A 27,615-nucleotide genomic window follows, 5' to 3' on the forward strand; every position below is an offset into this window, starting at 1 on the left:
ATGTCCTCTGAAATGGAACCTGGTTTACCATCAGTTCTTCTTTTCAGAAAAACATCTGTTATTTATTTCAGAAACACTTGTGGAAAAGAAGAGACACACCATTACTTCAAAAGACATTTTTTGATTTCATACAATTCAAGGATAGTATATTCTTATCAAGCACTGGTGATGTGCCACTGCCAACACATACAACAGGTCAGCGTGGCATAGTGGTTAAGAGCAGTGGATTCTGATTTGGAGAACCGGGTTTGATTCCCCCACTCCTCCACATGAGCGGCAGAGTCTAATCTTGTGAACCGGGTTTGTTTCTCCACTCCTACACATGAAGCCAGCTGGGTGTCCTTGGGCTAGTCACAACTCTCTCAGCCCCACCTACCTCACAGGGTGTCTGTTGTGGGGAGGGGGAGGGGAGGTGATTGTAAGCTGGTTTGAGTCTCCTTTAAGTGGTAGAGAAAGTCGGCATATAAAAACCAACTTCTTCTTCTTCTTCTTCTTCTTCTTCTTCTTCCCATCTGTTGGCTGTCCCACCACTTAGATTGGCCCATGTGGCATCGACCAGAGCCTGGGCCTTTCCCATCGTGGCTTCCCTTCTGTGGGGTGGTCTTCCTGAAGAGGTGGGGGGCTGCTCCTTGGAGATCTTCAGGAGGCGCTGATAGGCCTGCTGGTTTGCTGGGGTTTTTGAGGGGGTTCGAATGATAGGCATCTTAAGGAGGGTGGGAGAGATTTGTGGTTTGATATTTTATTCTGGAATTTTTTTTAGCCATTATTGCAAGCCGCCTTGTACCACAAGGAAAGGCAGGGTTCAAATGTTTAAATACATAAATGTCATTTTTCTTATGGTCCCACAACTGTATTTTTTATTCTGGAGCTCTGCAGATGGTAATCGGAGTGCACATTGTTTGTTTGCCACATGCACATATGGTGGGAAGCATTATTGGCTGTAGATTCCTAACACATTTTTATGTGCCAAAACAGATGCCTGCACGTGTCATACACAGACGTGTGGTGCACAGACATGTAGAAAATCATTGTGAGTGAAATGATTCACAGTCACTAGGTGAAGTGAATAAGGTTCCCCAGTAGGTGAAGTGAATAAGGTACCCCAATGATTCACAGTCACTAGGTGAAGTGAATAAGGTACCCCAATGACCCCTTAAGGCTGTTGGTAGTCTACAAAAAGTTCTGACTAGATGATGTGTATCTCCAGTCCATGACCATAGAAGACTAGTGGAAGATGTGTACTGAATTGGGATAACTTGGGCCACTGAGATTCAGAAAACAGAGAGCAGTTTATGGTCATTTAGTAAGATGTGATGGGAAGACCAAATGTATAGATAGGCAATAGCAAGCAGCAGAACTCCTTAAAAATGTGATGTCTCGTATGGGAACCTCCAGGGTTTTCTGTACTACGATTATATATGCTGAGATGGACAGAAAGATACCAATAAAAAGCTTTTTACCCATCTTTTCCTCCAGCCTTTAGCTTAAACCTTTAATTCTCCTTTCCAACCGTAACCAAATTACAAGGACAGGCAATTGCTGTTGCCTACAGACATTCCTTTATATTCTTCTCTTTCCCTTCCCTCCATCTGCTTTTTTCCCCTGTTGCCCACCACTTCAGATTGTAAGCTTTTTGGATCAGGGTTTGTGGTGTATCTAATAATAATAATAGGTTTTGGATATTGAATATTTGGATATTGCTGCAGCAACCTGGCGGAGAAAGGACATGCATAGTTTGGGTTTACCTGGGTGATGTTGGACAATCCAATGAGGTAGGAGATAAAACAAACCACAGCAATAAAGATTTTCTTCCTTGCTCGGAGCAAATGTGGAAACTCATCCATCAGGGCTGTTATGAGGCCTTCTACGGTGCAAAACTGCAGGAGGAAACGGATCGTTAGCTTCTTCCCCATCTACACTTTTATCCTTTTTTTAACCACACACCCCTGGAAATTTTCATATCACCCTTTGCATCCACTGTTTTTCCAGTATAGCATCTTGTTTGCCTAAGGAACATCTGGTGCTACTGTCATCATCATACCAAAGAGTAAAATTTATTCATTCAATGCTCAATTACACCCTCCCCCCAATTTCTCTTTTTTAAGTGATATGGGAGAAATGCCACTAACTAGACATGGATTCTGCTGAATTAACAAACAACACAATGGTCTGCTGCAGTCGTCTTGTTTGTGGTCTTCCTAGAGGCACCTGGTTGGCCACTGTGTGAACAGACTGCTGGACTTGATGGGCCTTGGTCTGATCCAGCAGGGCTTTTCTTATGTTCTTAACATATGCAAAAACAAGTTTGCAAGGTATGTTTAGCCTGAAGATGAGAAGACTGAGAGGTGATATGATAATAATCTTCAAGTACTTGAAGGGCTGTCATATGGAGGAGGGTGCCGAGTTGTTTTCTGTTGCCCCGGAAGGTTGGACCAACTATCTCCCATCTTGTACCTGTGCCTTATGTTGTTTCTGCCTAGGTGAAGTACTTTATACTTCTCCCTATTGAAATCCATTTTATTGCTTATGGCACAGCTTTCTAAGCTTCCTCGGGAGGTGGTAAGCTCTCTTTCCCTGGAGGTTTTTAAGCAGAGGCTAGATGGCCATCTGTCAGCAATGCTGATTCTATGACCTTAAGCAGATGATGAGAGGGAGGGCATCTTGGCCGTCTTCTGAGCATGGCGTAGGGGTCACTGGGGGTGTGGGGGGAGGTAGTTGTGAATTTGCTGCATTGTGCGGGGGGTTGGACTAGATGATCCTGGTGGTCCCTTCCAACTCTATGATTCTATTATTCTACCCACCACTGTCCTGATCAGGATCGGGCCCGCATGGCATTTGTAAACAGAGAAAATTTCTTCCTCCAAATGGTGGAGGTGTCCCCATGGTGGACTTGGAGACACTGTCAGGTCTAGTTTGGCTCTCAGTTCAGCAGTACCTACCATAGGCATTAACTGACCCATTGCTTGCTCCCATTACCTGGTGGCAGTACAGGAGGGGACATTTGATGAGCTGTTGCTGATGACCACTGCTGCTGAACTCTTTGAGCCAAGGAGATCTAAGGTGCTGGCAGAGATGCCAGGGTTTTCCTCTGGCCATCAGCAACCCTCTAAGGCACTTGCCACTGGCCATCAGCAACCCTCTACAACACTTGCCACTGGCCATCAGCAACCCTCTAAGGCACTTGCCACTGGCCATCAGCAACCCTCTAGGGCACTTGCCACTGGCCATCACCACCCTCTAGGGCACAGGCCCACCAGGCAATTTCCCTATGAGTTAAATTGCCAGTCCGCCCATATAATCTACACGGCATCTATTTTAACTATTTGTTCATTTAACTAATACATTTTGCACTGCTTCTTGTCGTTGTCATTCCCCCCCTCCCCACCCCAGCCACGGTTTGATTTGTGAGCTATTTGTCAGGAGAACAACACCAAATTCTTAGCCCAAAAGGCTTCCTTTGTAAGACTTCATGACATATGTAATACCGGATGCTTGATGAGGAGACTACAGACAGCTCTCAGATGTTGCTCTTCAAAGCTTGCTTGAACACCACGGCCCTTTGGGGCACTTCTGTGCGCAAGTTTATTAAGAAGCAACACTAAAAGTAATTAATTTTAGAAGTGTCTGATAGAGTAGAGAGAGCCGTCAGTTTAAAAGTATCTGGCTGCCACCTTGAGAAAAAGTGATGCGGGTAAATTGTGTAAAACGAACCGCTTTTTAAAAGCTGTTTAGGAGGTATAAAAGTAATAATGAACAATGAAGGAGTTGAGTTAGCGTTTTGCCATTTTTTAAAAGCTTCTCTGAACTAAAAACCAGGCAAACGTCAACCACAACGGCATCTCCTTTGAAGCAATAAATTATCGGTATCCAAGACAATGCAAGAAATGAATATCAATAAAAAATGGACTTTCTGTTTTAAGAGCTTGGTTGCAATACGCGAAGAGGATTTTTTCATTGATTCAGTATGAGCTGATCTACCTGTGCAGCAAAAGCTTATAGTGCAGCTTTTTCTGGATTATAATTCAAACTTCAGGTAATAAACTGCATTGTGAAATCCTTTTTTCTACAGAAAAAAAATCCTCTGTGCATAGAAATATAGCATGTCTGGTAGAAGGGTTTTAGGCCTGATGTGCTAATTGTCTCTATGCAAGGAGAGAGCCAGTGTGTGGTCTAGCGGTTAAGAGCGGTGGTTTGGAGTGGTGGATTCTAATCTGGAGAACGGGGTTTGATTCCCCACTCCTCCACATGAGCGGCAGATGCTAATCTGGTGAACTGGTTTGGTTTCCTTACTTCTACACATGAAGTTAGTTGGGTGACCTTGGGCTAGTCACAGTTCTCTTTGAGCTCTCTCAGCCTCACCTACCTCACAGGGTGTCTTGTTGTGGGGAGGGGAAGGGAAGGTGATTGTAAGCTGGTTTGATTTTTCCTTAAGTGCTAGAGGAAGTCAGCAGCACATAAAAAACAACTCTTCTTCTTTTCTCCCCTCTCTACAAGAGCAATAAAATGTGGCCTACACACAGTATAATACAGGAACAGCTGTATCACGTGATTCTACTGCAGCTCTGAGCTGCGGTTTGCACCATTATAATTTTTATGGTTTCTTTATTAACATACTATATTTTATTTGTTTTATTTAAAACATTTATTAGCTGCCTTTCTCCCTTGCAAAACTCCATACATGAGGCCAGTCTTCTCAAAAAGTGACTGCTTTATACCAATCATTCATCCATCTACCTCTGTATTGTCTGTACTGACTGGCAGCAGCTCTCCAGGGTTTCAGGAAAAGAAAAATGTTCCACAGCACCTTCTACCACCAGACATCCTTTTTGCAGGAGATGCTAAAGACTGAACCTGGGGGGAACCACCTGAATGACAAAATGTACTCTACCATGTACAACAGCAATAGCTTCAGGTGCCAGATTTCAAAAGGAATGGTGCTTTCGTTCCTCTGAATTTGATGTATAGACATCCATCTTTGTGTCACGACCCCTCCTCCTTCACCTACCCAGATCCTTTTGAAACATGTTAAGTTAGCCTCCTCATCCAAAACCAAATTTGGGTTGAGGGATGCTTCATTGGTATTCATCAGCAGCATTTTTAAGACTTGATAGGTAAGCAAGGTTAGCAGGGTCCCCTTGGTTGAGGGGCCAGAAAAGGGAATGGGTATAACACAATGCTGGGATTTATTATTTATGTGGAATGGTCTCATATTGCCTTTTGGATGCACACCTTAACGTGGTGAGGGGGTTTGTGTGTGTGTCAGAGAAGCTGGGAGCAATACCATTCGGGGTCTAGACTCTATCAAGAGACTAAACTCCTAGCAGAGTCACTCAAGGCAGAATGGTCATAGCTGAGACACCAGATGAAGATGCATCCACCCACTTCAGGGATCAATGGCCACATCTGCAGAAAAGAACCGGCAGATCCAGTGGTGATGGGGGCGGAGGAATCCTCGAAGGTTAGCTGCTGGGCAGCAGAAGTAGTGGAAGGTGACACTGGCAGAGAATTTTTGGTAGAAACTGGCAGTGCCCCTAAAGATAACCCTGGTTAGTACTACGTAGAAGAAGGCAATGGTAAACCACTTCTGATGAACCCTACCTTAAACACTCTATAATGAGACAATAAAAAATGACAAAAGATATAGTGGTGGGAGATGGGAACCCCAGGTCGAATGGCACTCAATCAGCTACTGGGGAAGAGCAGAGGACAAGTATGAGTAGCACTATTCTTAACTACACAACTGGACTAAAGCCAAAAGGATGTTCATTGGTTGACGTGAATGGATGCAAAAGGAAAGTCCAAAGCTGTTCAATGCATATAATAGGAACATGGAATGTGAGACTCTACAAAGGAAGCCATCGCCCTCAATTTTCAAGGCCTGAGCAGGGCTGTTAAAGAAAGTTGACGGAACTTAACACACACACACACACACACACACAGCCTGATCTCATCAGATTTCGGAATCTAAGTAGGGTCGGTACTTGGATGGAAGACCACCAAAAGGGACTCTGCAGAGGAAGGCAATGGCAAACCATTGGGGAGGGGCCATGGATCAGAGGTAGAGCATCTGCTTGGCATGCAGAAGATCCCCAGCATCTCCAGTTGAAAGAACCAGGCAGTAGGTGATGTGAAAGACCTCAGCCTGAGACCCTGGAGAGCTGCTGCCAGTCAGTGTAGACAATACTGACCTTGATGGACCAAGGGTAAGGCAGCTTCATGTGTTCATGTGTTCAAACCACCTCTGCTTCTCACCTGTGTTGAAAGCCCCTTGCTGAGGTCCCCTTAAGTCAGTTGCAACTTGATGGCACGGACATACATAGACATAACCCAACACTCCATCTCCCCCTCTTCTCCTCAACCTGTCCTTCCCCAACCACTGTATTTCCAGACTTTAAACATTTTCTTCCATATACAGGAAAGTTTTGTACAGATTTTGTTTCTGAGTGTTTTGCTTTAGTTTCCAAGCTCAGCATTTTTTAAATTCTGGTTTTTAATCTATTCTTTTCTCCATCCACCCGTATCTCTTCTTCTGGGCCGATTTGTTTTATGGTTTTAATTTTTTTCTTTTTAAATGGAAGGGTATTTTTATTTTTCAAATGGGACTCACAGCATTTTACGAAGGTTGAGAGCTGGTTAAAATCCAACCGACAAACAAAAAGAAGAGAGTCTTCAGCCATTCTCTCCTTTTGTACCCCAGTCTAGTGGATGAGCAAAAATGCAGTCAAATGGAAGCAAATGCTTGATGTGCATATTAAGGACAACGCTCTGTAGCTCATCATAATAGAGGACAGAAGAGAGAAAGTGGCAAAGCTTCATAATAAAGGTTTTTGAGATAAAAATAATGCTGAGGAGTAGACATGAAATCACTGTAGGCCAGAATGAGCCCTGGGAATAATAGAATCATAGAGTTGGAAGGGACCACCAGGCACATCTAGTCCAACCCCCTGCACAATGCAGGAAATTCACAGCTACCTCCCCCACACACTCACCTCAGTGACCCCTACTCCATGCCCAGAAGATGGCCAAGGTGCCCTCCTTCTCATCATCTACCTAAGGTCACAGAATCAGCATTGCTGACAATGGCCATCTAGCCTCTGCTTAAAAACCTCCAGGGAAGGAGCGCTTACCACCTCCCGAGGAAGCCTATTCCACTGAGGAACCGCTCTAACTGTTAGAAAGTTCTCCCTAATGTCTAGACGGAAACTCTTTTGATTTAATTTCAACCCGTTGGTTCTGTTCCGACCTTCTGAGGCAATAGAAAACAACTTGGCACCATCCTCTATGTGACAGCCCTTCAAGTACTTGAAGATGGTTATCATATCACCTCTCAGTCTTCTCGTCTTCAGGCTAAACATGAGATGAGCATGTTTTTTGCCGTCCAGTCACAGTCAACTTATAGTGACTCCATAGGGTTTTCAAGGCAACAGATGTTCCAGAGGTGGTTTGCCATTGCCTGTCTCTGGGTAGCAACCAGGGATTCCTTGGTGGCCTCCCATCCATATATTGTCTAGGGCCAACCCTGCTTAGTTTCCGAGATGCGACTAGAACAGGCTAGCCTGGGCTATACAGGTCAGGGCGCCAGATACCTAGTCTTCCAAAATAAGCATGAAAGGATTATTATACATGAGGGAAGAACTGAATGCAATCTATTGTGACAGAACTTCTATCCAGAGGAGAATTAAAAACAAAGATGCATATCTTTGGTTCTTGCCTCTGGTCACTCTCTCAGAGGTTGCTATACAAACATCTTACCTGGCTGTCAAGTCCAAGCATCACTAACATAGAGAAGAACAGAATGGACCAGAGAGGAGACATGGGCAGCTGAGTGACAACCTGTGGGTAGGCGAGGAAGGCCAATCCCGGACCTGCAGTCGTTCAAAATTAATGGAATGGTTATTGCTTTACCTGGTAACTTGCTTTGGAATTGCAGACATAACAGGTTTAGGTACAATTTGCAAACAAAGGTGTTGAGCTAGGGACAGGTAGAATTTTAAATGGGGCACACAAAGGCCTTTAATGCAAGGCTGTTTCCCTACCGGTCATACACACACACACACCGACTACTTTGGGGCTTTGCTTTGATTATGCATGCCTTTTCTGATCATCGGAGGTCGCCTCCCTTTCTCTGTGCAGTTCCGCACATTTTGTCCCTGTTTTCTGGACGCCGTTTCAGCCAGCATCCAGAAAACACAGGCAAAACATATGGAGAGCAGGGCAACCTCTGACGGTCGAAAAAGAAGAAGAAGGGTTGGTTTTTATATGCCGACTTTCTCTACCACTTAAGGGAGACTCAAACTGGCTTACAATCACCTTCCCTTCCCCACAACAGACACCCTGTGAGGTAGGTGAGGCTGAGAGAGTGTGACTAGCCCAAGGTCAGCCAGCTGGCTTTGTGTGTAAGGTAAAGGTAAAGATAAAGGTCCCCTGTGCAAGCACCGGGTCATTCCTGACCCATGGGGTGACGTCACATCCCGACGTTTACTAGGCAGAGTTTTGTTTTACAGGGTGGTTTGCCAGTGCCTTCCCCAGTCATCTTCCCTTTACCCCCAACAAGCTGGGTACTCATTTTACCGACCTCGGAAGGCTGAGTCAACCTTGAGTCGGCTACCTGAAACCAACTTCCGTTGGGATCGAACTCAGGTCGTGAGCAGAGCTTTTGACAGCAGTACTGCAGCTGAACACTCTGTGCCACAGGGCTCTTTCTTTGAGTGTAAGAGTGGGGAAACAAATCCAGTTCACCAGATTAGCCTCCGCCGCTCATGTGGAGGAGTGGGGAATCAAACCCGGTTCTCCAGATCAGACTCCACCACTCCAAACCACCACTCTTAACCACTACACCACGCTGGCATGCATAATCAAAGCAAAGTCCTGAAGCAGTGTGTGTGTGTGTGTGTGTGGGTGGGTGGGGGGTGACCATGAGGAAACAGCCATGCATAAAAGGTCGAATGGTTTTCCCTACGCCTTTCAACAAATGAGCGGAAAACAAGATCTGCTTTTGGAAATTCCAGCCTCTCTTTTAATGGCATCCATTTAACATTTCCACCCTGCCTTCCATGAGTAACCTTTCCAAAGCAACTTTAAAAAAGAGAACTTATTTTTAAAAATCATAACAGTAGTTAATAACGTGAACAACCCATGATACCAACAAAAGAGTAAGGTTGGGGAGTAATGAATCAGCAAGGGTGATAACTCAGATAAAACCTTTATCAAAGACAAAAATTAAATAATACAAACTTGTGTACAGGGACTTCCCCCTTCCACAGCCTATCCCCTCACTCTTGGAATTAAAAAGTTTTCTCTGCCCCTTAGGGTTGCCAGCCTCCAGGTGGGCCCTGGAGAACTCCTGGAATTGTGACTCATCTCTAGACTACAGAGGTCAGTCCCCCCTGGAGAAAGTGGCTGTTTTGGAAGGTGGACTCTATGACATTGTACCCTGCTGAGGTCCCTCCCCTTCCAAACCCTGCCCTCTCCAGGCTCCACCCACCCCCAATCCCCAGGAATTTCCCAAGCCAGCATTGGCAACCCTACTTCTCACACAACGTCCAACTAGGGTTGCCAACCTCCAGGTACTAGATGGAGATCTCCTGCTATTACAACTGATCTCCGATAGAGATCAGTTCCCCTGGAGAAAAACGGCTGCTTTGGCAATTGGACTCTATGGCATTGAAGTCCATCCCCTCTCCAAACCCTGCCCTCCTCAGGCTCTGCCTCAAAAACCTCCCGCCGGTGGTGAAGAGGGACCTGGCAACCCTGCACCCAACTACCATATGAAAGTAAATGATGTGATTAGCCCAGACCCCCCCACCCCCGGGTGACCGGCCCTGCTAGTCTCCCCCTCCCAACACCCCAGCACTTTGCTCTTCCAGTTGACTGTAGCAGCTGACATTTGCCACTGAATGCTCCTGCATTGAAGAGGAATGAGGGGAAAGGTATGAAAAATATGCAGCTGGAAAGGGAGCTTGGGGGAAGGGGAAAGTACTTCTGTTTCCTTTCATACATAATGGAGCTTGAAGAAAAGAATGTGTGCCCTTTTGTGAGAAGATGGAGGGAAGGAAGGCACAAAATGATTTTTTTTTTCAACGCTAGCTTTCAATATAATTTCCAATCGGTTTTATTGGCACAACAAGCATTTTCAATAAAGAACGAATAAGGATGTTTTAGTATTGTGCCTAATGCAAATCTTATGAAATCCCTTGCGTACACTGAATGGTTTAAATTCCACAAGACTCTTTGGGTTGTCAGACAAGATTTCTGTTACATATTTACTATCTCCTTCTGATCTGAAAGCAAGTATTTTCTATTGAGTTTTATTTATTTATGTTCAACTAATGCCTGAGCCCTAGAGATAGAAATCCTAATACAGAAATATTTTCGTTATCTAGGCTACCTACAGGCCTACGATCCCCCACCCACTCATCAAATCCGTCCTGGGATGTTCAGATTCTTGCGTCAACCAAGAAAGGATGCTGGAAGATCCATGAACAGATTTTTTTATTGCTAAGTAAGTGCTGGAGAGGATTAAGTGTCCCCCCTGTACCATTTTCTTCATTTCAAATTGTTGTGGCTGAGTGATAGAGCATCTGGTGGGCATTCAGGAGGTTCAATTTCAATCCCCAGCAGCTCCAGTTAAAATGATCAGGTAGTATGTCGAGTTGCCAAGCAACCAGCAGGAACGTTGGGGGGCAGGGACTTGGGGGGACGTGTGACATTGACATGTGATGGTTATACCCAGAAGTGACAGTGGATAGCTCTAGGAATTGCCTGAAGCTCTGTGGTTTTCTCACAGAGTTTCTAATGATTCCTAGAACTACCCCTTGTCACTTCTGGGTTATACCTGGAAGTAGGGTTGTGCAAAAAGATTTTTGGTAAATTTTGAGTTCAGGTTTATTGGACCCGATTTTTTTTTTGGTAAACCTGGAATAAGCTGAATGCACATTCAGTAAAGGGGTATTTCGGCTTTATTTTCGGGTTTACTTAAAATTTCAGGTCCATTATAGTCTATGGGGATTTTTTCCCCGAACCTCCTGTGGGAGCATTTTTGGAGATAGAGCCACCACATTTTCAGGGTAGCTTCCAGGGACTCTCCTTGCATGAACCCCGAAGTTTGGTGAAGATTGGGGCAGGGGATCCGATTTTATGGGGTCCCCGCTCCTCCATAGAAGTGCATGGTAAAGTTTACAATGTTGTTCTATGGGGAATGGGTAGGGTTGCCAACCTCCAGGTACTAGCTGGAGATATCCTGCTATTACAACTGATCTCCAGCTGATAGAGATCAGTGGAATCAGGAGCATGCAGAAATCCCTCCACCCATCCCCGCTTATAAGAAGCTCCCACCCAAGGTAAGTAGGGACCTTGCAACCCTACCCAAGATCTTGTTTACACACACTGCTGCTCCCAGGAGTCATTTCAAGTAGTAAAAATGGTGCTAGGGAAAGGATGAAGTTATCCATGTGCTGCAGTCATGATCAGAATTGGGCAATTGGGAGGAACAGAACTCTCATCATACTTCTGACTCAAAGTTCCCGTGACCACCATGAGGAATTTCTATTGAACTCATACAGGTCGCAGAATCTGGCTATTCTTGGTGCACAATGTTAGGATTGGAAAAAGCAAATCCATGGCTGCATTTGCCCTACAGCTGGACATTTCAAAGGTAGCGTCTGCTTACCTGAGGATGCCAACTCAGATATTGACTTCTTGGTGAGGTGAGCCATGAATCCCACAATGGAAAAAATAACAAAGCCCGCAAATATGCTTGTGGTGGAATTTATGCCGCAAACAATGATGGAGTCCCTGGAAAAGAGAAATAGAGAGTAGCAAAGGAAGAAAAACCCCACACTTCCCATCCCACCAACCATTCAGAACAGTCCATATGATAGAGATGAAAAGTATCTATTCCAGAAATGCTAAGATAAGCAATGGTACCAGTACCAGTAATAATCAGGTGCATATGCATGTGTCCTGTAAAACATGTATGCCTGCTTTTCTGCAATTATTTCTCAACATAAAAGGAACCCTACTGGATCAGACCCAAGAACCATCATGTCTAGCATCTTTATTTACAACCATGAATAATGTTGGGAATCCCAAAAGTAAGGACAGAATTAAGCACTACCCTGTAAGCTGCATCTAGTAACCTGACTTCTGTGGCTAATAGCCATTGATGGACATGAATTTGTCTCCTCTCCTGTAAAGCCATCTAAGCTATTGCCCTCATCTCATGTTCTGGCAGCGAATTCCCTAAGATAATTATTAGGGGAGTGTAGGTAGAGCTTGTCCTGAACCTACTGCAAATCAGAGATCCGTCCTCATTATACTAGAACTCGGAAAGAGAGGAAATACGAGTCAAAATCCCCTTTCTCCACACCATACATTATCTTCTAAGCCTCCATCATGCTCAGCTTTTTCTAAAACAAAAAGGTTTACTTTAGCCCTTCCTTGAAGAAAAGAGGTTCCAACTTCATGCTCATTTTATCACTCTTTTTCAGTCAAATATACTGTCCTGTAAATATTGCAACCAGTCACATAGCTGCTGTGCCCTGTTCCACGCACATTGAATTATTGCATTATGCTGGTGACCCTTAGAAATGATTCACAGACTTCAGCTAATGCCAAACGCAGAGGATCACTGTGCTAAAGTGGTCTGTACTGGCTTCCTGTCCTATTGCTTAGTTTGCTCCTTAGGACCAGCAAATCCTTAACTGGCTTAGGATCAAAAGATCAGAAGCCATTGCAATTGGCAAGCCCCTGGTGTCACAAAAGCCCCCACTTACATTGGGAGGGAAGGCGGCGTGGTGTATCCCGATCTCACCAGTCCATTCAGACTGGCAGCGGCTCTCTAGGGTCTCCGGTGGAGGTCTTTCCCATCACCTACTGCCTGATCCTTTCAGCTGGAGATGCTGGGATTGAACCTGAGACCTTCTGCATGCCAAGCAGATACTCTACCACTGAGCCATGGCCTAAGAAGTCTGAAGATCTTAAAGAACATAAGAAAGGCCATGCTGGATCAGACCAAAATCCATCAAGTCCAGCACTCTGTTCACACAGTGGCCAACCACTGGTATATTAGGCATGCTCCTCTGATCATGGAGAGAATAGGTATGCATCATGACTAGTATCCATTTTTACTAGCAGCCATGAATAGCCCTCTCCTCCATGAACATGTCCACTCCCTTCTTAAAGCCTTCCAAGTTGGCAGCCATCACCACATCCTGGGGCAGGGAATTCCACATTTTAAGTATGTGTTGTGTGAAGAAATACTTCCTTTTATCAGTTTTCAATCTCTAACCCTCCAGTTTCAGCAGATGACCCCGCGTTCTAGTATTATGTACCATACATAATTTTATTCAGCAGATGACCCCGCATTCTAGAATTATGTACCATACATAATTTTATAGACCTCTATCATGTCTCCCTTTAACCGCCTTCTTTCCAAGCTATACAGCCCCAAACATTTTTTTTGTCTTCTTTTTGTCTGCCCTGAGTCTACTGCAAATAAATTTTAGTGTGCAGCCCTGAGTTCGAGTGTTCTAAGAGAGGAAGGATCTCTTCGACAAACTCAGGTTGTAGGTGCTGGGAAAGACTCCCCTTTGCCAGAGGCGTCGATGAGCCACTGCCAATTTGAAAAGGCAATGCTGACTAGTCAATAGTCTGACTTGGCATAAGAGAGTTTCCCTCCCTTAAAAAAAATCTTCATATCATGAAAAATGTTTTGTTATTTTGGGATATGGATAAAAGAGAGAAAAGAAGAGGGTCATGACCTTGCAGGAGTAAGACAGCAGGGGAAATGAGAGCAAAAATATAGGTTTGATTCAAATGTTCATGCAGCAGAACCAGTTGTCACCAGAAATTGCTTCCCCGTGGTTGGATTAACAGAGCAATCCTGAATTCCGTTACCCCCTTCCTAGTCCCACTGGCTCAAATGGACTTAGAAGGGTGTAACTCTACTTAGGATTGCACCGGAAGAGCCTTAAATGAAGCTTGAGGTTCACAAGCAAGGCCCACGTTACTTGTTAATGGATTAAGAACAGGAAGGCATTTAAGAGGTTTTCCTTGTGAATGTTTAAAGCCTCTCTGGCTCTCTCCGGGGACGCATCACACTTATGAAAAAGCAGGAGGCAGCAAAAAAGCATTTCCAAAGGAACATCACAGTGCTCGGTGGCCCCCCAAGGAAAATGCTATTCACAAAAAAAAAAAAAGATTAGGCAGAGAAAATTCTGGAGAAGTTTGGAGTGCTCAACAGATAGGAAACCACGACAGATTAAAAACTGTTGGAGAAGCAAGAAACCCGACACGGCTGCTGAAACACCATAATAATGAGGACAGATTTCAAAGCCCTGACTGCTTAGGGCAGTTTCTCATAAAGCAATCTACTGCGTGTATTGTTTATGGCACCCTAATTGCCAGTGTGAGAAAAGGCCCTTCTTTTTCAATGGCGAAGAGAGCCTCTTCTGCTGTTGGGTAGATCCATGACCCTCTGCTCCTCTCCCTTCAGTTTGCCAATAAGACATCTCATGCTTAAGGATGGTGGAGACTGAATTTTTACCCTTAGCACACAAAACGTTTTAGAAATCTACTATTTTCCTCTATGTCTTGAATTCCAAGTGATTCAGAGCCAAACGTTCCAGCTAGTCGGTATAGAGTGGTGGCAGAGGGGCGATCTACATATTACAAAGTCTTCATATTCCTTGGTGGATGATATGAGGAATTCGCATCAGCTGTTGAGTGGGAGTTTTGTGCCTCCCAGATTCATTCCAGCCCTTTTCTCCTTGGGACCACAACACATGGGGAGAAGGGACTTCAACCTCCTCCCCAACACATACCACCTTTTGTTTCTTCAGATTGCCCAGCAGCAACCTGATTACCCCATGGGATCCATTTGCAAAGTCATGTTACTTAGGTGGGTGCATGGAGGTTATGCAACAGAACCAATGGCGGCTCCACAGGGAATTTTAAGCAGGAGAGAACACCATGGAGGGAAGGTGTCTTCTGCCCATGTGCACCGGCAGTAAGCAGAAAAGGACATGAATGTTTAGTCTGGAATGTTTAGTCTGGAGAAGAGGAGGCTGAGGGCGGACATGATTGCTCTCTTGAAGTATCTGAAGGGCTGTCACTTAGAGGAGGGCAGGGAGCTGTTCCTGTGGCAGCAGAAGATAGGACTCACAATAATGGGTTTAAATTAAGGGTGGAAAGGTGCCAGCTGGATATTAGGATTTTTTTTTTTTTTTACAGTAAGAGCTGTTCGACAGTGGAATCAGCTACCTAGGGAGGTGCCCTCACTGGCAGTCTTTCAGCAGAGGCTGGACAAACACTTGTCAGGGATGCTCTAGGCTGATCTGCATTGAGCAGTGGGTTGGACTAGATGGCCTGTGTGGCCCCTTCCAACTCTGTGATTCTATGATTCTATGAATGCATTTGGGAGGCACAAGGCTGTGGGAGGGAAACTCTGATGCAAAGTCCTCATGTCGCCCTCCAACAAAAGCGAGGCCTTTTTGACCTGCAGATTGGCCCTAAGTCTACAGATCAGGAAGCATCAAGATCCAGTTTCGCCTGTGTGTGTGAAGTGCTTTGAACCCTCTAAAGCAAGGGTGTCACACATATGGCCCAGGGGCCGGATCCGGCCCCTTGAGAGCTCTTATCTGGCCTGCGAGCCCACCAAGACAGTCACCCACCCCCCATTCCCAATCTGGGCTGGCGAGCCCACTGTGGGCTTGCCAGCCGAGTTAGCCTCCCCATCCCCCGTCCCACGGTGTCAATGATAAAAGACTGTTAAATAAAAGAAAATACTGTAAAAGAGTTACTGTGTTAAGCATGTTTGTGTTTTAAGTAAAAAATAAAGTAAAAAGTAATATCATTAACTGGCTTTGCCTGTGTCTTCTATAAAGCTTGTATCTCTAGTATCTGGCATTAAAATTTTATGGTACACATGGCTCAGCCTGACAAAGTGACATTTATGTCATCTCTGGCCCTCATAACAAATGGGTTCAACACCACTGCTCTAAAGCACTATATAAGTCCTACCTACCATTACTGGAGAACATGTAGGCACACACTACAAACCTGTAGACGTTGTTGTGAAAGGTGTTATAGCTTCCCAAGGCAATCAGAGACCCCAGTCCTAAACCATAGGAGAAAAAGATCTGCGTGGCGGCATCCATCCAGACCTGTGAGGGAAACGAATGTTGACTTACCATAGTCTATTGAGTCAGAGACTTTTAAATGTTCCGTGTGTGATCTGGGAGTGGTCCACCCTATTTGGTTGTTGAGGCATATGGAGAAGTGTGACTGCACACCAAAATAACTAAAGGGTGGTCTCAACAGCAAGGCAAACTTGATACATAAGAGTAAAAAAGTCAAGATCTTTGGCCAAAGAACAGACAAGTACTCTGACCAGGCCAATGACTTAACAGTCTGACATTGCAGAGGGATATTATAGTAGCTTCCTTCAGCAGCAGGTAGCCAAGACTGAAGGCAAGCAACAGATCTGATATTCTTATGTAAGACACCTGATTGGTTCCATGGGATCATCTGACTCCCAGAATAAGGAGGAGTCTGGGACATTGGCCGGTACCCTCCACTCATCAAAGTTTGAAGCCTTACTTCATCCTAACAAGCCTTCTTCCTAGGGTTGCCAGGCACTGGTGGGAGGTTTTAGGGGCAGAGCCTGAAGAGGGTGGGGTTTGGGGAGGGGAGGGACTTCAACACCATAGAGTCCAATTACCAAAGTGGCCATTTTCTCCAGGTGAACTGATCTCTATCAACTGGAGATCAGTTGTAATAGCAGGAAATCTCCAGCTAGTACCTGGAGGTTGGCAACCCTACTTCTTCCTCAGGAAGTGGCAAATGCCTTTGCAGTTGGGTGAAGGCTCCTTAGGAGAGAGGAAAGATTCGACCTCTGCTGAGTGCAGTGGTAGGGTACAGGCCACTGTGAACACATGAAGCTACCTTATACTAAATCAGACCCTTGGTCCATCAAAGTCAGTATTGTCTACTCATACCAGCAGCGGCTCTCCAGGGTCTCAGGCAGAGGTCTTTCACATCAGCTACTTGCCTGGTCCCTTTAACTGGAGGTGCTGGGGATTGAACCTGGGACCTTCTGCATGCCAAGCAGGTGCTCTACCACTGAGCCACAGCGGGATTCTTCCTGTAGTTCTACTCGACCAGCAGACATGGCAGCACAAAGAGCCCATGCCTGATCCAGAAGAGCTCCCTGTTCAATTTCTGTAGCAACCATCAGGAAGATGTCAGCAATGAAGGATTCAAACAAAACTGCTTCGTCCACAGATATCGGTATGGAAGAAGATGCAGCATTTCTGGCTTGAATTTTAGTACTTGCCAGGACAAGAGGCTGTCTGCAGCCTGAATTAGTGCCACTGTTGCAGAGAATCAGAAGGGAATACAAACCTCAGACTGAGAAAGTTTGCTAAAATCGGGAGTAATGTAAAAGAGGATTCCTTCCTTGGCTCCTGGCAAGGTGACCCCGCGAAAGAACAGAATAAACAGCATGAAGTAAGGGTAGGTGGCTGAGAAGTACACCACCTACATGAGAGAGGGAAAGAATTTGGAAGTTGTTAGTTAAAACATAGAACTGAAACAAATGTGTACCCCCCACAAGGAATTCTGATGGTGGATTTTCTCTATTTATGTTCAGAAGCAGCAAATTTCACTGTTAAAATAGGATACCCGAAATTTCAACAGTTCATCAGATTGTTTCAGGCTTAGTCAACAGCAACAGCACCCTTTCAGTCAAACTTTGAGCCTTAAAATATATATTGCGCCGAAACTCCTAAACAAGCGTTTAAATAACTGCACATTGAAGCCTCAAAAAGCCCAAGGAAGGTTGGTTAGGTTTAAATCCCCTTGTTTGGTTGAGGAAAGAAAACTTTCCCAGCAACTTTCCCAGCAAGGGAAAGTGTGACAACGTTTGCTATTGTGAAAGCTAAAAAGTATATACATATCAAAAATTGTATACCATGCACCACAATTCTGCCTTGAAATGTAGAAGCCCTAATTATAGGCACTCAGGCAAAAAAAACTACCGAATGACTAGAGCACTCAAAGATATAATTGAAGAATGTAGTTCACATAAAGTACCTTTCCAGTCCACTCAACACCCTTCCAGATGGAAAAATATACCAGAACCCATGATAACGCAAGCGTGCCTGCCAAGGGCCAGCGAATATTACCCGGCTCTCCCAAACCTCCGGAGATCTGATGCATATTTCTCCTGAGAAAGTGGGGGGGGGGGGAGAGAAAAGGAAATCAGAACTGAGATCCACTGAGGCTGAATATTTTAAAATGCCATAGATGGCCCAGGCTAGCCCAGCCTTATCAGATCGTGCAAGCTAAGCAGGGTCGGCCCTGGTTAGTATTTGGATGGGAGGCCACCAAGGAAGTCCCAGGTTGACATGCAGAGCCAGGCATCTCTGTTTGTTCTCTAACCTTGAAACCCCTACAGGGTCGCCATAAGTCAGTTGTGACTGGATGACACTTTCCATTATCAAAAGGGGATGCCAAAAAGAAAGGAACAAAGACACAGAAGCAGCAATCTTCAACGCAGCCTTAGGATATGTAAAGCCCAATAGAAGGGGCAGAAATAGGGTTGCCAGGTCCCTCTTCACCACAGGTGGGAGGTTTTTGGGGTGGAGTCTGAGGAGGATGGGGTTTGGGGAGGGGAGGGATTTCAATTGCCTGTGTGTGTGTGTTAAGTGCCGTCAAGTCGCTTCCGACTCATGGCGACCCTATGAATGAAAGTCCTCCAAAATGTCCTATCTTTGACAGCCTTGCTCAGATCTTGCAAATTGAAGGCTGTGCAATTGCCTAAGCGGCCATTTTCTCCAGGTGAACTGATCTCTGTTGGCTGGAGATCAGTTGTAATAGCAGATCTCCAGCTAGCTGGAGGTTGGCAACCCTAGGCAGAAAGGCTTCTAGTAACTAGGGTTGCCAGGTCCCTCTTTGCCACCGGTGGGGGGTTTTGGGGCAGAGCCTAAAGAGGGCAGGATTTGGAGAGGGGAGGGACGTCAATGCCATAGAGTCCAAATGTATCCCTCCTCAGGCTCCACCCCAAAAATCTCCCACCGGTGGCGAAGAGGGACCTGGCAACCCTATTGACAGCGCTTTCCACCACCACCAAGCCCCTTTAAACAAAATGGGCCTTACTTCTGTACAGACCTGCTTAGAGTTTATCCCTAAGCGTTTTCCCTACGGCGGTGCAGAGCAATAGTGAAGTATATGGTTTGCGTATACACATATATGAAAAACGAGGTGGACATGCTGTCTTCTCCCTCCTCCCTCCCGCCACCACCACCTCAGCCCCTGCACTGAGACAATCCCAAGGATAGTGAAAACCTGACTGAGGCGGGGGACGTACTCCCAGAACTCGGTCACAGCGCTGGTCAGGTTGCTGGTGTCAGTCAAGGAGAAGTTGGAAAAGCATTTTTCTGTGTTCCATTTATTGTTGCAGCTCTGCCACGGCAGGTTCTAGAGAAGAGGGGGACAAGTATGGAGGGTCAAGCTCAGCTTCACCTGCTGAATTTCCACTTCTTTATTCCAAGGCCCCCACACCCCGCACAACCTGTTTCATTCCCCCCTCACCCCGCACCCCACTGGAACTTTTCCAAACTAAAAGGAAGGATAGAATAACAGAATAGGTAGGGTTGCCAGGTCCCTCTTTGCCACCGGCGGGAGGTTTTTGGGGAGGAGCCTGAGGAGGGCGGGGTTTGGGGAGGGGAGGGGCTTCAATGCCATAGAGTCCAATTGCCAAAGCAGCCATTTTCTCCAGATGAAATTATCTCTTATCGGCTGGAGAGCAGTAGTGATAGCAGGAGATCTCCAGCTAGTATCTGGAGGTTGGCAACCCTATCGCCCCACAGGCTTCATGTGGAGGATCAGGGAAAACAAACCTGGTTCACCAGGTTAGAGTCCACCGCTCTTAACCATTACCCTGGCTCCCAATGGGGCTTACTCCTCAAGCACGGCGCCTTGCCTGCTCACAACCACAGCCATTTATTCCCTCCCCATCATCATGCGGCCAATTGCCAAAGTGGCCATTTCCTCCAGGGGAACTGATCTCTATTAGCTGGAGATCAGTTGCGATAGCAGGAGATCTCCAGCTAGTACCTGGAGGTTGGCAACCCTAAGAACATGAAAGAGAAAAGAAGGGAAGGTTAGAGAAGGGAAGACAGGGTGGATCAATGGAAGGAAAGCAACGTGACACAAAAGAAGTATTCACCCTTTTTGTATTTCTTTTGTAGTTCTTTTTCTCATCTGTTTATTTTTAAGTAACAACCTCAAGCCCGAGTGCCTAAATGCACAAAACTCAGTTTCCACTGCACAATTTTTCTCCCTGGCTGTACAACATGCATGTCCATATTCGAGTCAATGCTGTGTTCACGCAGCTGTTAAAATTCTGGAGGGGTAGCTGCATTTGTCTGTTGCAGGAAAAATAAGCAGGAGTCTAGGGGGACCTGAAAGACTTAACAAAATTTTATGCAAGCATAAGCTTTCCTGGACTGCTTTCGTTCTTCAGATGGCACGTGTATGGTAAAAAAAGATGCAGGGGCCTTGCAGCTTTCAGAATGCGGCTTTTTGCCACTATGGTTAAGGGTTCCCACGCCCCAAAATCCTAGAGAAGGCTCTAGGAGAAGGCTCAGAACCTCACAGTTCAAAGTAACCAGGTGGTCACATAAAAGACCAGCATGGTGTAGTGGTTAAGAGTGGTGGTTTGGAGCGGTTGACTCTAATCTGGAGAACCGGGTTTGATTCCCCACTCCTCCACATGAGCAGAGGAGGCTAATCTGGTGAACTGGATTTGTTTCTCCACTCCTTCACATGAAGCCAGCTGGGTGACCTCTCAGCCCCACCTACCTCACAGGGTGTCTGTTCTGGGGAGGGGGAAGGTGATTCTGCCTTAAGTGGTAGAGAAAGTCGGCATAAAAAAAACCAACTCTTCTTCTTCTTCCTCTTCCTCTTATTTAACTGCTTTGCTGTCTCCTGATGCAGATTTAATAGGTAACCCTCCACTCCAACCTCCCGTATTACTAGTTCCTAGTGATTTTTGAGGATGGCACAACAAAAGTAACAAAATTTTGTACTAAGAGATGTAGGTTGGATCCTGCCTAAAGTTGCCACATCCACGAAAGGAAGGGGTGATTTTAGCTGCTTACTGTGCACCAGAGCAGACCGCCAACTCCTCCAAGCTATCTTTGGGGTCCCTTCTCTATAGCACGTAGGGCATTTGGGGTTGCAGCAGGAAGGGTAAGCGGGAAGGTCGCAAACAGAAATTCTTTTGTCCGTGGAAATTTTAGGCAGGATCTAAGCCTCTCTCTTTATGAAAATTATCTGGAATTCCAAGGGGAAAATTTAGACTCTTCCTGCGTCCTTCAGATGAAAGAGCAACTGAAACTATTGTGCCTCTTGCAATGCTGAATGTGGTAGAAGAAGAAGAAGAAGAAGAAGAAGAAGAAGAAGAAGAAGAAGAAGAAGAAGAAGAAGAAAAAGAAGAAGAAAAAGAAGAAAAAGAAGAAAAAGAAGAAAAAGAAGAAAAAGAAGAAGAAAAAGAAGAAGTTGGTTTTTATATACCGACTTTCTCTGCCACTTAAGGGAGAATCAAACCAGCTTACAATCACCTTCTCTTCCCCTACACACAACAGACACCCTGTGAGGTGGGTGGTGCTGAGAGAGCTCTAAGAGAACTGTGACTAGCCGAAGGTCACCCAGCTGGCTTTGTGTGTAGGAGTGGGGAAACAAATCCAGTTCACCAGATTAGCCTCCGCCGCTCATGTGGAGGAGCGGGGGATCAAACCTAGTTCTCCAGATCAGACTCCACTGCTCTTAACCACCGCTCTTAACCACTGCAACGCTGTCATAAAGCACTTTTCTGGAGTTTCTTTATTATATTCTTGGTCCCCATCCATCCTGAGCTCAACAGAGAGCAAAAGGCCTGCTCTGAAGTTCTGTGCAAGAATCAGAGTAACCAAAATGAAACCTATACAAGCGACTGGATTGATTTTTCAGAAAGAGCAACAGCAGATACAGGTGTTACATGGGAGGTTTATAGGCATGTGGTTCAGAAAGAGAACATATGGGCGAGAGCTTTAGTTGGTGCTTGGGAATACATCCCAACAACAATTCAGCGTGGACATAAGCAAGGTACACATACCACCCCTGAGCAGCTGTGTCTAAATCAAATGAAATTATTCCCACGGGAACAATGGAAACAGATTCCTTTATGTCTGCTGAGACAGGTCGATTAAAGGTGACTTATACTGATAAGAAAGGCTTTGCTGTGATGAAATGTATTACAGGCAGAACAGCCCTGGTGGGAAAAAACCCAGTTCAAGGAGAAAGGCATTTAAAGTCCATGAGGTTAACCCCTGCCAACAGCTTCCATCGCTTACTAATAGTCCAAGACTCTACATGGTCTTTGTTTAAAAGATACATGCTTCTAGTCCTCATTGTTGAAAAGAAACATCACTAGGACTCTCCACTTCTTAAGTGATTCCAGCTTGTTAATCATCTGTCTTTTAACCAGTTTATTTGTCAAATAAGTAATACATCCTTGCATCCATTCCCAAAATCTCATTACAGATGTGCATTAGGTTATCGGAAGAAAGAAATGTGCAAGGCTGGTTCTATGAGAAGGCAAGGTAAGGTGCAGCCATCAGGTGATGGATTTTGGGTGTGGCAGCCTCAGTTGCCACCTCCTCCTCCTTCTCCACCCCCTCTTCAGGGGGTGCTCATGTTCTTTCTCTCCTTTTCCCTCAGGTGTCTTTAAACACAGCACTGCAAATGATATATGCCCAATAGGAGCTTTTTATCAATTGCTATTATTGATTGTTTTACTATGACGGGTTTTGTTTGTTTTTTAATTTGTAATCTCCTTTAAATATTGTAAATACAAATGTGATCTAGAAACCCAGGGAATCAATAAATAATAATGTATATTCCAAAGTGCATGTTCTGTAGCACCACCTTGTTGCACCTTCGGTCAAATTAAACCAAGTGAAAAGTATATAGACTCACACAGTGTTCATAGGACCAGGTCTGGGTTCAAATCTCAAGTCAACCATGAAGTTCATTGATAGTGTCATCCTAAACAATGACACATCTTCTCGCATGGCCCAGAAGAAGAAGAAGAAGAAGAAGAAGAGGAAGAAGAGGAAGAGGAAGAGGAAGAAGAAGAAGAGTTGGTTTTTATATGCTGACTTTCTCTACCATTTAAGGGAGACTCAAACCGGCTCACAATCACCTTCCCTTCCCCACAACAGACACTCTGTGAGGTAGGTGGAACCGAGACAGCTGTGACTAGCCCAAGATCACCCTGCAGGCTTCATGTGGAGGAGTGGGGAAACCAACCTGGTTCATCAGATTAGCATCCGCCGCTCATGTGGAGGAGTAAGGAATCAAACCTGGTTCTCCAGATTAGAGTCCACCGCTCCAAACCACCTCTCTTAACCACTACACCATGCTGGCTCAGTGCAGTGCTGTCACCACTGGGTTGTCCTGGAAGTTGCATCGTCACTCAGGGACGACAACTGTGCCCCCTCCCCCTTTGGGTGGCCAGTTTCCACCTGCCAACCAGGTAAGCACTGGAGGGCATTGGCCACAATCACCTGGTGATCTCCTGCCATGAGCAGGCAAATGGTAACCCTATCTGTGAGGCAGGATACGTTGAGAGAGAGCAACTATTCCAAGGTCCCCCAGCAAGCTTCCATGGCGGAGTGGGAGGATTCGAAGCTGGGTATCCCAGATCCCTGTATGATGGTCTAACCACTACACCACATTTGCTTGCTATTATCTCTGTTATCAATACTAATATAAAAACACTCATTTTGCAGAAGTGGAATTAGTTGGATGACAGCAATGTGATTTTCTTTCACTCACCGTCGTGAAAGAGTAGAAAAGATAATACAGGGCCCAGGCAATAATGACAATGTAATAGATATTCAACCAGAAGGCAAGAACCACAGCAGCCAGCCCCACTCCTAAAAGACAAGAAACGCAGGATGTTCAGAAAACATCAAGCCAGTTCACACCAGCTTGTACCAGGAGGGAAGCGTTTGGGGAGGGGAAGGAGTGGAAACTAATGTCTGTAACCTGGAGATCATTATTGATTCTGGGAGAACTCCAGGTCCCACCTGGTGGTTGGCAACCCCTATTATCATGCAACTATGTTTAATTTGATCATCCACTCCACTAACACCCATTCACTAGGACAAGTCAAAACAAAGTTTCAGGTTGGTTTATTGACTATGAACTTCCTGGCTTAATTTCCCCTGGTGTCCCTCTTGGCACAATGAGGTCCAGTACCTGTGGGGGATAATGAAACTGGCAATTATTGAGACAAACCAGAACTATAGTAATCATCTTTGAGCTGACCCTGGTTTCATAAACAAACCACAATGAACAGGGTTTTGCATTATGCCTGGACTGAGCGCGATAATTCTAGGGCTCCATCATAGAATCATAGAATCAAAGAACCATAGAGTTGGAAGGAGTCATACAAGCCATCTAGTCCAACCCCCTGTTCAATGTGGGATCAGCCTAGAGGATCCCTGACTAATGCTTGTCCAGCCTCTGCTTAAAGACTGCCCGTGAGGGGGAGCTCACCACCTCCCTAGGTAGCTGATTCCACTGTCGAACAACTCTTACTCTAAAAAAAATTTTCCTACTATCCAGCCGGTCGGTACCTTTCCGCCCGCAATTTAAACCCATTATTGGGAGTCCTATCCTCTGCTGCCAACAGGAACAGCTCCCTGCCCTCCTCTAAGTGATACCCATTCAAATACTTAAAGAGAGCAATTGTGTCCCCCCTCAACCTCCTCTTCGCCAGACTAAACATTCCCAACTCCCTCACCCTTTCCTCATAGGGCTTGGTCTCCAGGCCCCTGATCATCCTCGTCGCTCTCCTCTGCACCTGCTCGATTCTGTCCTCATCCTTTTTGAAGTGGGGCCTCCAGAACTGCACACAATACTCCAGGTGCGGCCTGACCAATGCAGTGTACAGCGGAACTATGACATCTTGCGATTTGGATGTTATGCCTCTGTTGATGCATACAAGGACATAAAAGCCGGCTATCTACCCAAACACCCACCCACTGGTGTGTCTTTAACAGATTCACGTTACCTTTAAACATAGGTGCGAGTTTCCAGACACCGAGTCCACCAACAGAGGTGTACTGTCCAAGTGCAGTCTCCAGCAGGAAAAGGGGAATCCCAGCAAACACCAGTGTAAGAAAATAGGGAATTAAGAAGGCACCTGTGGGAAAAGATGGAGGGATGTAGGTCAAAGAGCTGCCCACTGCTTCTGCATTCACTATTGCTTGCCCAACTTCCCAAAACGGTTAGGCCATTTATGCAGGTCACTTTTGATGCTTGCTCAAAGCTGTTTTTTTAAACGCAACCTTTAAAATGCTTATTCACGGTCCCGATGCAAAAGGAGAAATTCCCCCCCACTCGCCTGCTCCGTTGTTCCTGTTTGCATAGCCATTAGCAACCACCGTGTGCATAGCTAATGCGCGGCTGTCATTTTGCATAGTTCCTTGAGGGAATTCTTCGCCATTGGGGTGCAGCAAATACAAAAGATCGCATTAAAGGGGCTCTTAAGAAATGCAAAGCCGGAATGTGCCAGCTTTGCAGTCACTTCCTGAATGACAGTTCAGTGTGAAAAAGTCAAAAAAATATGCAGGGCAATTCAGTCTGGAACACGCTGCTAATTACCAAGCATAAATGGCATTAGTGTAGCTTTATAACAGACCTTTCCAATTATAAAACATAAAGTGCAAAATATCTTATTTCCCCCCTCCCCTCAAATCTCCATCTCTCTGTGTTCTGCTGAAATCTAGGGCTGAACTCAGATATCACAACAAACCATTTAAACCAACATTGGGGATGAACATTGGGCACGAACATGGCTTGCTGCCACGGCTGCGCACTGCCGTCCCTTCATATACAGAGATTGGTTTACCTTTGCGGCCTTGACCAATTTGCTGTGATTTCTCAAAGCAGACACTTCAGTAAATAGGAGTTTGTTTATTCCCCTCCAAACCGAGATCCTAAACAGAGTTTTAGAATCCCAGTTTTAACTCTGGTGTCCATAGGTGATAAATAAAGTCCAGTTCACCAAAGTTCCTGCAATTCAGACTTCATGGTGAACTGGAGTGAGATCAAACCAGGAAGTTTTGAATGAAGACCTATGTACAAGGAAGGAAAGGTGACCAAGGGACAGGTATAATTATAGCAACATACTTTTCTGCCCAACCTCAGCTTGAGCCAGTGTGGTGTAGTGGTTGAGGGTGGTGGGTAGAAGTGGTGGATAGGGCTGTCGATTCGGTTCGGCCCAAACCAAAAAACAGCCGCATTTCCCCTGATTCAACGGTTTTTAGTTCAGGACGAACCGAACTCAAAAATGGCGGGAAAACGGGGGAGCCGAATTCAGCGAGTTCGGGAGTTCACAAATAAATTCGGCAAATTCGGGGTGCAGCAGCATAACCGTCAGTAAGCAGCATTCTCCCCCGGGCAATCGGTGGCCAAGCTGGGTCTTCTTCTGGCCAATCAGTCAGGATTGAGTACTGGAGGAATCAGCTGCTGCGCGGCCCGGCCGGGGAGAGAAAGAGAGAGAAATCCTTGTGGGGGGTGGGTGTGCACATTTGCTCCTTTCCGTGGCTGCAGGGGGCGCATTTTTGGGGGTAGAGACCCCAAACTTTCAGCAGAGCTTCAGACGAGCCTTCTTAAGAGACCCCCCAAGTTTTGTAAACATTGGGTCAGGGGGTCCCGAGATATGGGCTCCACCCCTTTTCCCTCCCCCCCTTTCCATTTCCGTGGCTGCAGGGGGCGCATTTTTGGGGGTGCAACCCCCAAACATTCAGCATAGCTTCACACGAGCCTTCTTAAGAGACCCCCGAAGTTTTGCAAACATTGGGTCAGGGGGTCCCGAGATATGGGCTTTCCCCTTTTCCCTATTGGGATGAATGGATCACCCAATCCTGTATGCATCTCCAGAGCGGCAAATCCAAGGCAAAACCTCCCGTGCTTAAATAGAATTGGATTACCCGTTCCTCCCAGCCCCTCCTGATGGAACAGAAGACAGCCACAGTAAGACCCCTTTGGGGGCTTTAATCTATAATTTTTCACCTGTGTGTGTGTGTGGGGGGGGAAGCAGAGTCTGTGTGTGTGTGGGGAGGGAGCAGTTTCTGTGGGTGGGGGGAAGCCAAAGGGGGCTTTTGCCCGTTCTGCCTGGGGTGTGTGTGCCCCCTCGAGTCTCTATTTTGATGCTTGCTCAAAACTGGTTTTCAAATGGTGACTTAAAGAATGCATTTGCCTGGTCCCGACTCGAGTCCGATGCAAAAGGGGAAATTCCACCCCCTCCTGCTCATTATGCATAGCTAGCTGCCTCTGTCCCTTTCCATGGTTTGCAAACTCCCAGGTATCAGGTGTTGCTTTGCATGGTTGCAAACGTGTTGCTTTGCATGGTTGTGTTGCTTTGCAGTTGTGTTGCTTTGCAAACTTCTTCGCACCTGCCCCGCCCTTGCTCCCCGCAGCTCAGCTGTTTGTCGGGGCTGGGAGATTTGTGCGTGGGTGGCAAGATCTGCTCAGAGATGCACATTAAGGGTGGGG

General features: G+C 45.8%; 1 protein-coding gene across 1 annotated transcript in view; it reads right to left on the reverse strand.

Moving 5' to 3' along the window:
• Positions 1-27,615, reverse strand: part of LOC130474894 (sodium- and chloride-dependent GABA transporter 1-like) — a 48,053-nt gene that overhangs the window by 13,846 nt on the left and 6,592 nt on the right. The window contains exons 2-10 of the mRNA XM_056846588.1: positions 25,127-25,258; positions 23,884-23,984; positions 19,370-19,479; positions 18,094-18,226; positions 17,404-17,538; positions 16,060-16,163; positions 11,669-11,793; positions 7,753-7,865; positions 1,746-1,877 (exon numbers count right to left, since the gene is read on the reverse strand). Coding sequence (XP_056702566.1) covers positions 1,746-1,877; positions 7,753-7,865; positions 11,669-11,793; positions 16,060-16,163; positions 17,404-17,538; positions 18,094-18,226; positions 19,370-19,479; positions 23,884-23,984; positions 25,127-25,258 — 1,085 coding nt within the window. The remainder of the gene's footprint in view (positions 1-1,745; positions 1,878-7,752; positions 7,866-11,668; positions 11,794-16,059; positions 16,164-17,403; positions 17,539-18,093; positions 18,227-19,369; positions 19,480-23,883; positions 23,985-25,126; positions 25,259-27,615) is intronic.

The sequence above is a fragment of the Euleptes europaea genome, chromosome 3 (genome assembly GCF_029931775.1).
Source record: "Euleptes europaea isolate rEulEur1 chromosome 3, rEulEur1.hap1, whole genome shotgun sequence".
In the NCBI taxonomy this organism is placed as follows: domain Eukaryota; kingdom Metazoa; phylum Chordata; class Lepidosauria; order Squamata; family Sphaerodactylidae; genus Euleptes; species Euleptes europaea.